Genomic DNA, 15,566 nt, shown 5'->3' with positions numbered 1-15,566 from the left:
GACAAACTTGAAATGGTAATGTGTGAATAAAAAGGACGTGTGGACTACATAAACAGTTCTGACCCCAAATGCAACTTTTATTCCACTGTGACATAAAACCTGCTTGGCTTGTGTTGAGAAATGCCTGTACAAATGTTCCGATGACAACAAATATTGAAAGTAACAAAAGTGTTCCCTCCATGTGTACCCATTAAAAAACAAGGGGAAAAAGTAATGCTATACAAGATGTTGACCAGAGCTCATCAGTTTGTCCTCCCCTCTCAACCACGCTCTACTCAGCTTCAGGACTGGGCTAGTGATGATCTTTAAAAGATTGTCAGCCTCTTGGAGATATGGGCTGAGAGAGACAGACCCTGGGGGAGCAAACTGAAGGGCTTTGGCTCTGAGGCGGAGCTGGTTAAGGACAGTCAAAGCAGCCACAGCTATTCTGCTGCCGCCATCTTAAGTGAGAGTATGTGTTATGAGAGTTACTTGTCCAGCAGTCTTTTGAAATAGGACCTAATACTTCCACCTCCGCTACGACAGTCCAGAGAGAGGAGGGACAGCTGTTTCCCGGAGTGAGGATTTGGCATTTCTAGGAAGCAACTGGCACATAAGGCCTGTCTGCGCTCAGTTCAGTCCCTCTGGGACCTCCAGGCCAGAGTGTGTTAGGAGCTCCCCGTCCCAAAGAGCGAAGGCAGGGCAGAGTGGCCCGCGGAACTGGGCGCTGATGGTGTGGATGATCTTGCTCTTCTGCGTGTCCACCAAGCTGAGCCGGCCTGCCTCGTAGTCCAACAGCACGCCGACGCGGTCAGGCTTCCCCACCAGAGGCACTGGTACCATCTTGTTGGTGGTCATGGCGTGCCACTTGCGCTGCACGTAGCCAAACACCCATGAAGTATTATTGGTGCCGATGCACTCGTCTCGCGACATGGCCGCCTCCGCCACTCCCAGCCTAAACTCATGGGACTTGCGGACGGTCACTTCCCAATAGTGCCGACCAGAGGTGATGCGGCTGTCTCCGAACACCACGGCCCAGTCGCGGAAGCGCTCAGGGTTGTCTTGCACATGGCTGGGGTCAAGGCCCAGAATACGATAGATCACGGCAGTGTCTCGCCTAAACAGGTCCAGACTGCTGTGAGCAGTTCGGTCGTCCAATTTAAACTGCAGGTCTACGAGAAAGATAAAAAAAATAAGGTCATGGCTGAATGGAATCAACAGTCCACCTCCTCTGCAACCTACAATTAATAGCCGTCCTAGGTTTCAATGAGGAAGAAAATAAAATACTCTGAAAAGTACTGAAAAGGTGCTCTGTACCTGGTGTAATTCAGTGCCCTTGATAATATTATTTCTCAGTAAAAACATTATGAGAAATGTTATGAGTGCCACTACATGGCGTATGTTCACATAAATTGCTAGATTTTAACACTTAACATCAGTTGAAGATCGTAAACACCATCGATATGTAATTGCAAAGCAATGCTGTCAACCACTCACACTAACCTTAAATCTTCAGAGCTTTAGATAATACTATCTGCAATAGGAAAATCCTAACATTCAATACCTGAAAGTTACATTATGCTTATGACATGTCTTCAGTATAATCTTCAGAGCTTCAGATAATACCATCTGCAATAGGAAAATCCTAACTTTCAATAACCTGAAAGTTACATTATGCTTATGACATGTCAAACAAGACAGTAAAGCACCTCAATCGGACAGGTAATAATATATCCTGACCTGGGAGATGGCTGTGCCCGTCACAGACTATTAAGTGTTAGCTTGCCAGCTAAATTGCCATATCGACTACCGCTTTCACACACGAGCTAACGCGTGTTTCTATTTTTGAAGATGTAAGTTATGGATCAGCAGTCCTGCGTATGACTGAAACCACAGAGGGTGGGTAAATCTACCTTCAATAGTCGATATTTGTTCACCAAGAAACCTCTGACCTCTACCTATGCTAGCTTGCTAACTCTTCCAGCTATAACGTTACCGTTAGCACACGTTAGAAGTTACTTCGATGACAGCTGTGGGTGTGTGTCCTTGGGCAAAGCACAACTAGCTACTCACTATTAATTGTGCTGGCACTGACAAAGCACCTCCTGCTTGACAGAACCATTCGACGGGTTGGTCGGAAAAGCAGGCTGCCCGCTGTACGCCCCGCTAAACGACAACAACCTGCCATGCTGAGAGGCAACGCCATCTTTCACATGGATGTTTTGTTGTTCACCAGTTTTGTGCAATGTGGCTCATCAGCGCGTATAGCCCATTGCTGCCCTCTACCGGAGCAGCAATGTTATGCAGGGCCCAACAGCACCTTATACGGTCTACTGTAGGTCAGGGGTCGGGACCATTTTTGCCTGGAGACCGGAGCAAATTTATTTACTTTTAATCTCAGAAGAGCCACATAAACGGTTACAAGAACATTTTTGGATATTTAACGTACAGTTACTTTCATTCAACAGAGGATTTTTTTAATACATTTTCTACTAGTTTTACAATTAATGTGCAAGTAACTTGAAATGTAAAGTGTTGGATTCTGTGAAGTAGTCACTCTGTCATTCTACACAGAATAGACAGAACGGGCATAGTCTACAGATATAGATATAGTCTATATATAGTCTATAGATATAGATATAGTCTATATATAGTATAGAGTGTAACGGCTCTCTCTCAGGTGTTATGGCTCTGCCAGGCTTCTCTGAAGATCTATTCGGGTGTTAACTACCCTACTTGGGTGTTAACTACTCTACCGGGACTATTGGGCCTTACTGGTTGGGCACATACGTGAAAATATATGTGCGTGCGCACAAATGGGGCTACTTCAAGAATCTCTATTAAGAGTGCAGCTGTCCACTGGGTGTTTGTCCCTTTTCAGGTGCACCATGCTCCCCAGTAACAATAGAAACAAACATCACTGTCACATGCCCCCATCCTACCAGCCCTTGTTGACACTGCCATCACTCGCAAAGCACAGATCATAGCACATGATCCCTTCCACCCCCTGCTTACCCTCTAGTATCAGACATAAGCAAATAATCCACAAGAAAACACAGTTTGGGAAAAGTTTTATCCCATCTGCCATCACCGTTCTCAACAATCTAGCGAGCAGGTAGCAATGTCTGTTTTGTCTACATTTTTCTTATTATTATTTGTTAAATGTATGTAGACTGTGACAATAAATGTCCCACTGGAGACAACAAAGTATGAATATGGTACTTTGTGTGTGTATAAAGTTTTCTCTAACTATTGCCCTCTCATGCTTTTATGCTGTTAATCAGAGTGCCTAATCATTTCTCTTGCTGTTCACGCCAAAACATGAGAATCTGTGTGAGTCATAGTTTTCCTATGTCGCACACATGCTATTTGTTTATCCAGCACCGGCTTTGGAAATAATGATGTCCACAGACAAGGTAGAGTATGTTGCATGATTTTATGAAAGTACGATGTATTGCGACATCAGAAGCAAGTCAAATGTGTAGTTTCTTATATCTCATTCCACAGATCCGCTACCAGATCTGGCAAACTTGCATAGTGCGGTTATGGTCGATAGAGGGGTAGCAAAGCGAATGCAGAAGTGCCGTTCACCCAGTTACGAGTTGATGAACCACTGAAACGATTTTGGAAACATTATTTTAAGGTACAAAAACTCATTGGTGTTGTTTTAAACATTTTTAAACTATTGCCCTTTTATGCTTTTATGCATTATAACTCTTTGCTTTTGTTTGTGTAAAGCACATTGAATTACCCCTGTGTGTGAAATGAGCTATAAAAATAAACTTTGGGGAACGGGTATAAATGGGCTCCTTTGCAGACGGACCTGCAGAGCAAATTGAAATTGGCTAACATTCGCCTGGGTCCACCCAAGCTTGCCTAGGTATGTATGAACCATCTGCATATTACACTCTCTATGCTCTACAAACAATTTATTATGAACTCTACTCTCCTAAATTCCAATGTGATAAAAATCTGCACACACATGTGCACAGACAGATCCCAAGTGTTTGCTCAAGCACCTGCCCTTTGGCAACAAATCTGAGGAACGTTCGTCAAGGAGGGGGAGAAGGGAGAAGAAGAAAAAGGAGGAGAAGAAAGAGGAAGAATGTCATAATGAAATATGCTAATATATCTGGACGCATGCTGATGACAGAAAAAAAATGTCGCTGCATAGTGTGTTTTTTCCCCTTTCTTTTTTACACACATCACATTGTTTGATGAGGCCCATGTGTGTTTGTGTTTTGCTGAACTACCACCTGGTGGCGACCCGCTGACTTTCTATCTTTATGCACAAATAAACCACAACATACAATGAGCATATTACAATGATATTGGACCATGCATCATAACATTTTTGAAGATAAAAACATGCATTAACACATTTAGTTTACCAGCTTGCAAAACCAGGGTAAAATAAGATAGGAGTTCACTTAATTTGTAATTTAGGCTATGGTATTATGTTATGAAATCTACAAGGACGCTTTCATTGATTTCATTTACCCCTGCAATATTTTGACAAAATAACTTTGAAAGAGTATATTCACAGTTTATGAATTTCCTTTTTCATTCAGTTCAGCATTTTCTGTGGAATGTGGAACAGGCCCAGCAGCTCCCTATTCCAGCTTAAATTAAAGCACTGTATTTCTTGTAACAGGTATCATATACTGTCTATCATTCTATTTCCAATATACTTTAATCCCTTTTGATGTTCCAATGTTTCATTGTTAAGCTATATTTTATTATTTACTGTGATGATGTCTTGGTGAACGGTGTTTATAACATTGTTTAGACCTATTTTGCACATAGAGTATTTCCACAGTATTAACTACTGTGTAAACTCTATAGCAAATGCTTCATCTTATGGCTGGGCTTTGGGGGAATGTAAAAACAACAGGGAAAGACAACAGAAAGGGAAACTGTACGTGGAGGAAATGTGTGAAGACTCCAACAGGGTCTTCCACTGCTCACCTCTTAACTTACTGTGCTAAGTGGCAGGTGGTACCTGACCTGGACAAAGGCATGCTGCGTGTGGATAAGGCTCAGCAGCAAGGTTAGCCCCTTGCAGAAGAACCCTTTCATCTGACCTTTTTAACTGCACCACTCCATGACTGCTCTGTTGTCCTCATACACCTTGATGATATGATGCTTGAGTCCCACAGCATGAACTGCCAGAGACTGCAGGGGTGGAGTATAAAAAGGTTGCATCAAGTCGGTCACTTTCTACTTCCCGTGGCATAGGTGAAAATGAAGGCAATCTCAAGGCGATTGCTTTCTTTGATGCTGACAAAATCAAAGCAATGCTAGAATTTACTTCATTTTGAGGGGTGCTGAAATAAAATACTTAAGCACCCCTAAAATTGCCACTTCATAGGAGATAGCGGATCTGAAATTATTCAAATACAAAAAGGTAATTCGTCACATGCGTCAGTAAAGCCTGAGGGCCAACTAGGCCAAAGTTCTGTCGTCACAGAGGAGGTTTCATGTTGGTGTAGCCAGAGAAGAGCAAATGCATGAGCTGACTGCAGGCACCTTGATCCTACAATGTGACATATTAGTGACATCCTGGTGAAGTCCTGCCATGTTGGAGAAAGTCGGACAACATTTCTAACCAGCATGCATCATGCCAGATCTGTGAAGAGGAATGAAACTATGTCCAATTTGTGTTCATAGTTTTGAGAAAAGGGTGGCAGGTTTCCAAAAATGTGTTTTAGCAATTGTGAAAAACTGTAAGCCCAAGGAGGTTGTAGGCTAGCCTGGCCTTAACTGCCTTTCATACGTACTTCCGCTCGATTTTCATCTCCCTCCACGACTCCGTCTGGGATTCCGGCCATTGGCCTCGCTCGCAGCGGTATATTCGACTCCGCGCCAATCAGCGAGCAGGAGGCGGGAGTTGTGAGAGACGACGTCGAGATTCTGCGCTGTGTTTGAATTGTAGTCCTCGAGGAGTTGGCAATGGCATAAGTTAATGAAGCAATTCAGTCCGTGCTGGCTACGCTTCTAAATATTCAGTCCGAACAAAAGGAGTGTTTAACACATTTTATTTCGGGCAAAGATGTCGTGGCCCTACTCCCAACGGAATTTGGGAAACATTTGATTTGTGTCGCGCAGTGGCCTCGATATTAAATTACAGCATGTGTGGCAGACCCGGTATGAATGAAGCGGCGTGTTTTCAATGATCACATCTAGCTTTGACAATTGTGATGATATAGTATCGCCGAGGCTATTTGCCCCCGTGTTGGGCTTCACCCTGTGTCTTCTGTGTTCCCGGCCTGTGCTTGTGTGTGTGTGTGTGTGTGTGTGTGTGTGTGTGTGTGTGTGCGCGAGTGTTTGTGTCTCCCTCTCCCTCCTGTGTCATAAAATGTGTCAATGAGTTCTGATGTGTTTTGATTAGGGGCGGGAGGTGTCCGGGAGGGAATATTTAGGGGTTCAGATAGGTTAGGGATTGCATAGGGGGTTCTAGCAAGTTTAGTCAGAGTAGAAGTGGATTACGTGCGAGTGATTTGCGTTGCGTTGTGTTGTTGGCCGATGAGTGTGAATGACGAGTGATTGAGACCGTGATTTATCAGCGATCAGTTTGTTGTTTTGTAGTGGACACCTCCTGTTGCCCGTGCACTAGCCTGTACATCTATAGGAAATAAACTACCGGAGTTTTGGAACGATATATCAGCCTCCCCGTCTCCTAACTTCTCATCGGCGTTACAATATGTTATCTTCAACCTTACTGTTGAATAGTAATCTGCTATTTGCTATTGTTCCACTAAGTCTTACATTTGTATCGCAAAGCTGGCATGGTCATTTACATCCATCTTGTTCGCTTTGGTGGGGAATGGTTGTTGTGCAATTTCTGAGCGTTTAGTGTAGCTTACTTCACGATCGAGCTGGTGCATAACATCCGTCACGGCCAAACATTAGCGATTGGGTGAAATCAGATCCAATCGTTTCAAACTTCTACAGAGTCCACGCATTCAGCTTGCAAACGTTCGTCAATAGCCGAGATCCCAGACCCTTGTAGAAGCGAAGCGTACCAAGGGGATGGCAAATGGCCAGGCTAGTTGTAGGCACTAGCAGAGGCGATTCTAGTCTGTGGGGGCCCCAAGCAAAAATTCCAAGGGGGCCCTACCGACAAGTGTTATCACCATTATGTTAAATCACCATTAGGTTATTATGTTAAATAATAAAAATACAAAAAGCGTATTATAAAAATTCTTATATTTTGACATGTATCTCACCACTGCATATGTGTGTAGAGCAGACTGTCCTGAATCTGGCAATATCATTCTCTGGGGCTGAGCAATTTACAGACATATGTGGTGTGCGCCTTACAGAAATAAATGGCTTTTTTTTTAAATTTAGTGATGAAAAATGACCTTTCTACGCTCCATATCTGTGACACAAACTGATCTGACCTGACTTGACCCTGCGTGTTAGCCTGTGTGTGCCTATGGTGTATGCACTCATAATGATCTACAACAACTTTTTACTGCATTGCCATGAACAAAGTAGAGGCAAAAAAGGGGTTTCTTTGTTGAACAAATTGGGATGCAATGTGAGCCTTGAATTGGATGCCATGCAGGAATTTGCTAGGATCTCAAAACCGGATTATGAACATGCTTTGCCATAGAGAAACACATGATAGCGTTTGATTATAAACATGCCACAAAAACAGACAAAAACGTGGGGTAAGTCCAGCTATATGAAGTAATTATTTTGCTGTCACTTCGTCTGTTTTATAACCCAGAAGGATGTACCAAATGATAGCTCTGTGTCTCCTCTTTCATCTGATATGCTTACCATATAAGTAAGTATAAGTATAAGTATTATATACTCTTTTGGAAATTTGGTCTCTGCATTTAACCCAATCCGTGAATTAGTGAAACACACTCAGCACACAGTGAGGTGAAGCACACACTAATCCCGGCGCAGTGAGCTGCCTGCAACAACAGCGGTGCTAAGGGAGCAGTGAGGGGTTAGGTGTCTTGCTCAAGGGCACTTCAGCCGTGCCTACTGGTTGGTGCTAACCGCGAATAATTCAAATGAGAGTAATGGGTGCGCAGGTGAACGCAGAGAAGTATAGACTGTAAATATGATGCAATTTGATTTAATTTCATGATTTTTTTTTATTTTCATACTTGATCGTACAGACAAGTGCACCCCACTTCTGCTCTGTCACGTGTTAAAGGTTTCATCCCGCTGCAATGAACAGTTCTGGAGCAATGTAACAAAGAAGAAATTAAAGGGTGTGTTTTTTGACGCACTTTGCGTCAATCGGGTTCTAAAAAATTAACGCATATGCTTGGTCCTTAGGCTACTGCATCGCCCTAATACAAACATAACGTTAACCATCTACTTGCTTAACTAGTTGTAACTGTCGCTAGCTAGCTGAAGTTTACTGTCGTATAGATGTAGCAAACCATGTTCAATCTTTCTGCCAATTAACATTAGCCTACTATAACTTGATGCTGATCCGTCATCACTGCACCCTCAATTTACGTTTACCACAGTAGCCTAAATATGTGCAGATTCTTTGAACTCTTTTGAACACAGATCTGCTGTTTATAAGGCCATAGCATAGGGCCTACATAGGCCTATGTACAGATGTACTGTTTGTACAACAGGACAGGAGCACGCAAAATACATCATTCAATCTATGGACGAAATTCTCGCTTGACCCACTGTTGGGCAAACACGTTGAGACCAGGTCGGGGGCCCCCAAGCGGCTCGGGGCTCCAAGCAGTTGCCTGCCTTGCCTGTTGACAAGGTGCGCCTCTGGGCACTAGGTTACAGTGATTCTAGAATAGTTTACCAGCGTTGTTTGGCATGATGCAAAGCAAAGTCTTTAAAATCTTACTTAGTTCAAGTGTATTCATTTGTGACCTATGTCCTTGCTGGCCTTTTGCTTTTTCTAAAACCGTTATCATATATATTTCATGAAGTTAACTTAGAAATAAGTACCGTACAATGTTTTTTGTTGCTGATAGGATCACAATGGTGCCTGCATCAAGGGCTTGTGGTTTGTCTGGTTATGTAACTGATTTGATCATAAACAGCCACAGCAAGAGGAATGACAGAAGGATTTCCCCTACCAAACTAGTCCCCTGTGTATATTTTAAATGGCTTTTTCTGTAAGGGTGTATTTTGAGAGCACATCTTTTTGTAAAGAAAACATGCTGAAGGAGAGGAAAGGCATGTTTTTTTATCTCACCTCATTTATGGATTTTCATGGTATTTGAAGTTGATCTTATTATCTGCTGTTAACTGTACGTTATCCTAGCTGATGTCTCTCCCCTATGCAAATGTAGCTTGAAGAGACATCTCCTATCTTTTTCACTCTACCCATACAGAGCCTCACAAATATGGGTTCAACGACTCTGCAGCAGTTTGGCTACTGTTCTGGGGAACCATCACTGAGCACACAGCGCTTTATGCACTCCACTCCTATGAATTATTTTTTCTTTCTAGGTCAGAGCCGCCGTTGGAACTTGAACCATTCTTGCCTATTGCTGTGAGTGTGTGAGCACGTGAAACTATTAGTGCCCTGTGCCTATGTCCCCTTAGTGGCAGAAGATCCCTTTTGCAGATTTTTAATTTCATTGTAACCAGTTTAGATGGTGTGTTCGAAACGTTGTTGCTTAGAGGATCACTTACTAAGCTGACGATATTTCAATCACTCTGATCTCCACACCAGATTGTCAACTTTGACAAGTTTTCCTAAACGTAGGCCTACTAAATTCCTGAATATAGTCCCCGATGTACAACTGCCTTTTAGCGACATTGCGCATCGGGGAAACTCGCATCCGTGACGGCAGTTTGCGCTCCAATACTTTCCAATCCCGGTGTTCATGCCGTCTCACCGGGTCATTTCTCAGGAGAATATGGTGTCTGAGAGGGATCGGCCCCAAGTGACCTGAGCCCTGGTGTCAAACGGAGACTTATCCGGACTAATGGAGAGAGCGCAGTCCCGGTGCGTTTATGCATATTTTATGCCATATTATAAATATTTATTATATTTTGCTAAATTAGTAAAACTTGATTTACCTCATGTCACGTTAGGTTTTAACTGATGCCTATTTTCTTAACATAAAATAAAATAATAATAAAAAACTGGTCAGACAAAATATGTTTTTATATGTTAGACGTTGCCTATTGTTCAGCAACATTTGCAATTGCAGTTTCCATGTGTGGGTATACTTGTAGACCCTATATAAGTCTAAAGGCCAATTGCACGTATCGGGTAGGCTAAACCTCCGTTTTGAATCTCAAAGAGGTTGGCACATTTGAGTCAGACTACACGAACATCAGACCTTGATGGCTGTGGGCAAGTCAAGTGTGTAGCCTTCTGAAGGGCGCAAATTAGCCTGCTGGCAAGTAGCCTACAGAGAAAGTAGTTGGCTACTGAAGTAAATTCAGTTATCAGTGAGAACTGAGAGGCTGTTTCCCACGCATATATAGGTCAACAACTGTGTATGATATGATGCCTAAAGATGAGGAGACTTAGCTCAAGTCTGCACACGCACACAGTCTTGTCGATTCATCAGCACGCGAGGCACCTAGCTCCACTCGTCACGATTTTAACGCTGGCCGCCTGATGCCTATATGCCTGTTTGAGCACGACGAAGACACCTGCCAGTGTTTCGCTTTACTGTGCACTTATTTTTGTGGAATTAAATTCGTTTTCATTGCGTTGAATTGCCATAGGATAGGAAACTATAGGCAGGACTTGCATTTTAAGAATGTGGACAATTAGCTCTTTATATTTTCACCTTTTATTTTTTACTTCAAATTATTTACATTGTATGATTGACGAGCAGCTGGATTGTTAAAGCTCCAGTCGTATGTGAGGTCGTGGGTGTGTGTTGTCAACCCATTACGTTCGAACAAAAAATTGCAGAGCTCACTATACAACAGCCGCTTGAGGACATCTATCGTGATCACAGTTATATGAACTCACGCGCGCACTGCCTGGTGCTGCAAGTCTAATAATATGTGTTTTGTCTTCTATAGGCTACAACTCACACGGAGGAATCGTCTGGCCATTCGATTTCCACACCCGAAGCGTGCTGATGTCAGTGCATGACACCATCGGAGCGGCAGAGAGGCTTCCTATCGCTCGGCCCTGAGGGATATAGAGACTGGGGCGTCTGTGTTCTCTAAACCTTCTGAATGAAGACGATTGCTATAATGGACTTGAAAGTTGAGCCAGGAGAGATGGACTGCGATCAACCACCTCCAATTGAGGTTTTCGCGAATACTTCAACACTGCACGGCATCTCGCACATCTTTTCCTACGACCGGATCAGCATCAAACGCTGCCTGTGGCTGCTATTTTTTCTGAGCTCGCTGACGCTTCTACTGTATGTGTGCACAGACAGGATTCAGTTCTACTTGGAGTATCCGCACGTTACCAAACTGGATGAAATCACGACACCTGTGATGGTGTTCCCCGCTGTCACATTCTGCAACCTGAACTCTTTTCGCTTTAGTAAAGTCACTCGCAATGACCTGTACCACGCGGGGGAACTGCTTGCACTGCTTGGTCCCAGGTGCGTAAGTATAATGTATTCTCTGTTTTTTTCTTTCTTTGTCTGTCTGTTTGTTTGTTTCCCCATCTCTCTCTCTCTCTCTCTCTCTGTCTCTCTCTTACTCACACACACACACACACACACACACACACACACACACACACACACGCTCTGTGAATTCTTCATTTCATCATCCAAAACATTAGGCTACCAAACATTCCTCGTTAGTTGATGTCTACGTCTGAATTGTTACTGAATGTTTTGTTACTGTGGCTCAAATATTATGCTCCCTCCCCAAATATTTCTCACACACACTTCACTTCCTTCCCTCTACATTAACATGGCACACACACAATCGCTACTCTGCCACATCTCTACTCACTTCAGTTTGTCAAAAATTCAAACATGCACATCCTCTCCTCACACCTCTTACAACTCTTGTCTGTTGCTCATCTTTGATCACATACTAGGCTCTGCACAGGCTAAAGAAAGTGCTCAACTTGGTTATTGCTGAGACTGATTAGAAAATGTTACATCTAGGCTGTAAAAACTCAGCTTGTCTCAGAGTTTGGTCACACTGTGATTTGACATATAACTGGTGAACATGAGTCATCCCTTTGAAGATACAGACAGGATTGCCTCCACCTTAGTTGCATGCATGTACCCTATATGAAATTATGTGAATGTATCTAGTCGATCCTGTTTGGAAGACATAACTGCAAAAGTATATGGAGCAAAATCCTGGTCACTCTAATTATGACTGCTGTTAGCACAGTGCATACAAGTTTTGTTTGTTTAGTTTAAATAAAAAGATTTTTGGTCGATGATTCTCAAGACACATTGCTGGGGAACATGAGACTTGGTGGGCGTGTAGCCCTCAGCCTGGCAGACCCCAGACAAAGCTTTGGCAAATTTGAATTTGCTCTGCAGGTCTATCTGGCAAAGAGGCCATTCACTCCCATTTCCAATGTTCCTAAAACCCGGGCACCAATCACAACTGTTGAGGCGGGCTTAACATGATGACATGACAGCAGTTTTTGAAAAGTCGTTTGTGTGTTTGTTTGTTTTTTCTCGTTGCTCTGCATATGTCATCTCCTTCATTGCTCTGATTGATTTTAGGTCCAACTGCGCCCAGAGGCATTTTGGTTGGTGTCCGTTAGTGACGCCCCTTGGAAATGGGAGGTGAATGAACCTTGACCAGACCCATTCTCAATATCAGTTGAGATAAGGTCTGGTGCTAACCAGGCTATGTAGCCCCACTAGGTTGATATGGAATAGAAGCCTAATGGTCCCTGGGGGCCACCCCCTCTCTGCACTGGGTCCCCGAAAGCCAGAGAGAGGAAAGCTGTTTTCAAGGAATAACTCGCCACCATTGCACCCTAGATTATGAAATGTTTGTGGTATGTTGGTCTCAAGGAGGTGCATCAATCCAGCAACTACTGAAAGACGCAAAAATCAGGTGCTTCAATCGCTAACCTCTTTTGACAAGACAACAAGAAACACATTCACCCAGATGCACACATACACACAAGTATACAAGCACACACACACACACACACACACACACACACACAAACACTGGTATAGTAAAAATGTAGACATTCCGCTGTAAAGCAGTTTACAAGGAGTCATCATTTAAACATACAACATCATTCATTTTCTTCGGATAGCATATGCAGTACCATGCGAAGGTCATATGTACCGCCATGCGGTATATATAGGTGATGAGCAGAGCCAGGGGCTATTCCAGTCATAGACTACTCTCTGTGGCTCTTCTCCTCTCTGCAAAGGCCGCTAAAGTTGGCGTGTTTAAACAACCAACAAGGACAGGTGGTCCCAGACACTCAGCGCCTCCCCGCGTGCACATCAGTGCCAGGCGTTTTTTGGCCGTCTTCAAGGCTCTCTCATAATTTTCTGCATGAGAGGAAGTGGAGCACAGCAGAGGGTTGGAAGAGGACAACACCAGCAGAAACATGGGGCAGAAATAGAACTGGGCTGTTACTTCTCAGTAGCCTAACTCAGACTAACTCGACAGCTGTTGGGAGCTTTAACCAGACTCAAGATGTTATATTGAGGTCCTAAAAAAAAAAAACTTGTCGTTTTATCATTAAGACACAGTGAAATGATAGCTGAAATACCAAGGGGATTTTTCCATGGAGAGTTGGAATTATCTACACCACAATGTATCGTGGATTCAAAAAGCAGTCAGAATAATGCAGTTTGGTCAATAGTTATAGACTTAGATTGAAATGGTTTAATTTTTAGTTTGGTCATATAAATGTATACACAACACATATTGTAAAAGACAAGTGGACTTTGTGGTGTCACAGTTTTTTTTTTGCTCCAAGATTGCACCTGGAATTGAGCAGTTTCTATTTCTCGAACTGTTTGACACTCTGGAACTGAGAACAGGATGTGTGTGTCTGTGAATGCAATGTAGAGATCACCCTTCATCTGAAGTCTGTGGCTCAATGCCGTTCAAGTGATTTGCTATGCTCTCTGTTGGCTTTATATGTTTCAAGGCTGGTGCTGAGTAAAGCGGTGAGCTCTTGCCCCTATGATCTTATAATATCATAGTCACATTGAAGTTATTTTAAAGGTATATAGCTTTATGTAGCTCAGATGAAGCAGATATTGGCACTGTGCACCTGCAAATTCAGTCTGCCATTCTGGAAAATGTTGTCTGAACTCAGTTCAAAAATATACTCAACCTTCATGCTGTTTTTGAAAACACACAAAGAGAACAGCGAGAGGAAATTTACTGAATTCAACAGAAAACTATGTTGGATTCGAATCACAGGCAGCACTTGCACAGCACTTAAAATGGAATAGTGTTCAAGACATTTACTGTGTCGGTCACGACAGTGAACATGCAAGATCAAAGCAACCTCTCATGTCTCTCATTCATCCTGTTTCCCGGGATTATGACGTGCGTAGTATTCTGAGGCAACATAGTCCAATCTACATCATGTTTGTCACCGTCATGGTTCAGCTTTTTAGAATAGAATAGAAGTCTTTATTGTCCACTACTGTGGAAATTCGTCTTTGGCCCCACAAACATGTAACACACACAAGCAAGACTACACAGCAGGTACATCATAATGCAAACACACACAAAGACTATACAGCAGATACAACATATAGCAGCACAAACAAGACGTCAAAGCAGGTACAACATATAGCACACACAAGCAAGTCTACACAGCAGGATATGGAGACATGGAAATGTGCAAAAGGGGTTGATGTCAATAAAAAAGCAGTAAACAATATAAGTTAATCAGTTAATCATAAAACACATAGATTATATTGATTTAGCAAAATAATAGATGATGGTATAAAAGATTTCTTAAAAATGTTTCTGCCTGATGTAGGTACTTCTTCCTGAAGGGATTCTTTCAAAAGTGTGATGTAGTGGATGTAAAGGATCCTTAACTATCTGTAGGGCTTTCCTCTTAGTGTGTGTTGTGTACAGTTCCACCAGCTGCCTCTGGGGGTTCAGTATGATTTTACTGGACATATTTATAACTTTTGTGAGTTTACTTTTGGATGTGATCAAAGTAGGCCCTCTCCAGATCCCCATTTCCCCTGACCATTAAACCGACCATATCATCGGCATATTTAAGTAGGCTGAAATTACTCTTTACGTTATCTTGTAACTTATCATGCAGCACCACTGGTTGTGCTTCACATGTCTACATTCAAAGATTACTGTCTCTCTTAAATAACTTTTTCTTAATCTCTTATGTAGTTGAGTGGTGCACAGTAAATAGTATACAATGAGAGCATTGCTTTTTGTTGAAGTATGATGTTGGATATGCCATTTACACCCTAACTGGCTATTATTCTCTTTCCCAATGCTAGAAATGTAATACGTTATATAAAATCAAATAAGCATCCAGTTGCACAACTATGTTTTGTAAGTGAGCATCAACACAAATTAATTTATGGAGCTTTCTGTCTGAAGTCTGAACCTTTTATGTGCATTCCATGTGAGTGCACAAATTATTTTACATTATTAGTACAAAATAATCTCCACAGGATTATCTCCTGGACAACTATAGAAAACCT

At 42.5% G+C, this 15,566-nt stretch overlaps 2 protein-coding genes across 2 annotated transcripts in view; one reads left to right on the top strand and one right to left on the bottom strand.

The window, feature by feature from the left end:
• Positions 1 to 51: 51 nt before the first annotated feature.
• On the bottom strand, positions 52 to 2,246 carry spryd4 (SPRY domain containing 4). The gene is made up of 2 exons (XM_048246704.1): positions 2,053 to 2,246; positions 52 to 1,151 (listed from the first exon to the last, which is right to left on the bottom strand). Exons 1-2 carry the CDS (start codon positions 2,183 to 2,185, stop codon positions 610 to 612), a joined length of 675 nt encoding a protein of 224 aa, XP_048102661.1. The 5' UTR covers positions 2,186 to 2,246; the 3' UTR covers positions 52 to 609.
• Positions 2,247 to 10,291: 8,045 nt separating this feature from the next.
• The window catches only part of asic1a (acid-sensing (proton-gated) ion channel 1a), a 30,641-nt gene continuing 25,366 nt past the window's right edge, over positions 10,292 to 15,566 (top strand). Inside the window, exons 1-2 of the mRNA XM_048245186.1 lie at positions 10,292 to 10,825; positions 10,981 to 11,519. Coding sequence (XP_048101143.1) covers positions 11,140 to 11,519 — 380 coding nt within the window. The 5' untranslated portion in view covers positions 10,292 to 10,825; positions 10,981 to 11,139. The remainder of the gene's footprint in view (positions 10,826 to 10,980; positions 11,520 to 15,566) is intronic.

This window comes from Alosa alosa, chromosome 6 (genome assembly GCF_017589495.1).
Source record: "Alosa alosa isolate M-15738 ecotype Scorff River chromosome 6, AALO_Geno_1.1, whole genome shotgun sequence".
Lineage (NCBI taxonomy): Eukaryota > Metazoa > Chordata > Actinopteri > Clupeiformes > Clupeidae > Alosa > Alosa alosa.
This window is presented reverse-complemented; position numbering and strand designations above follow the sequence as displayed.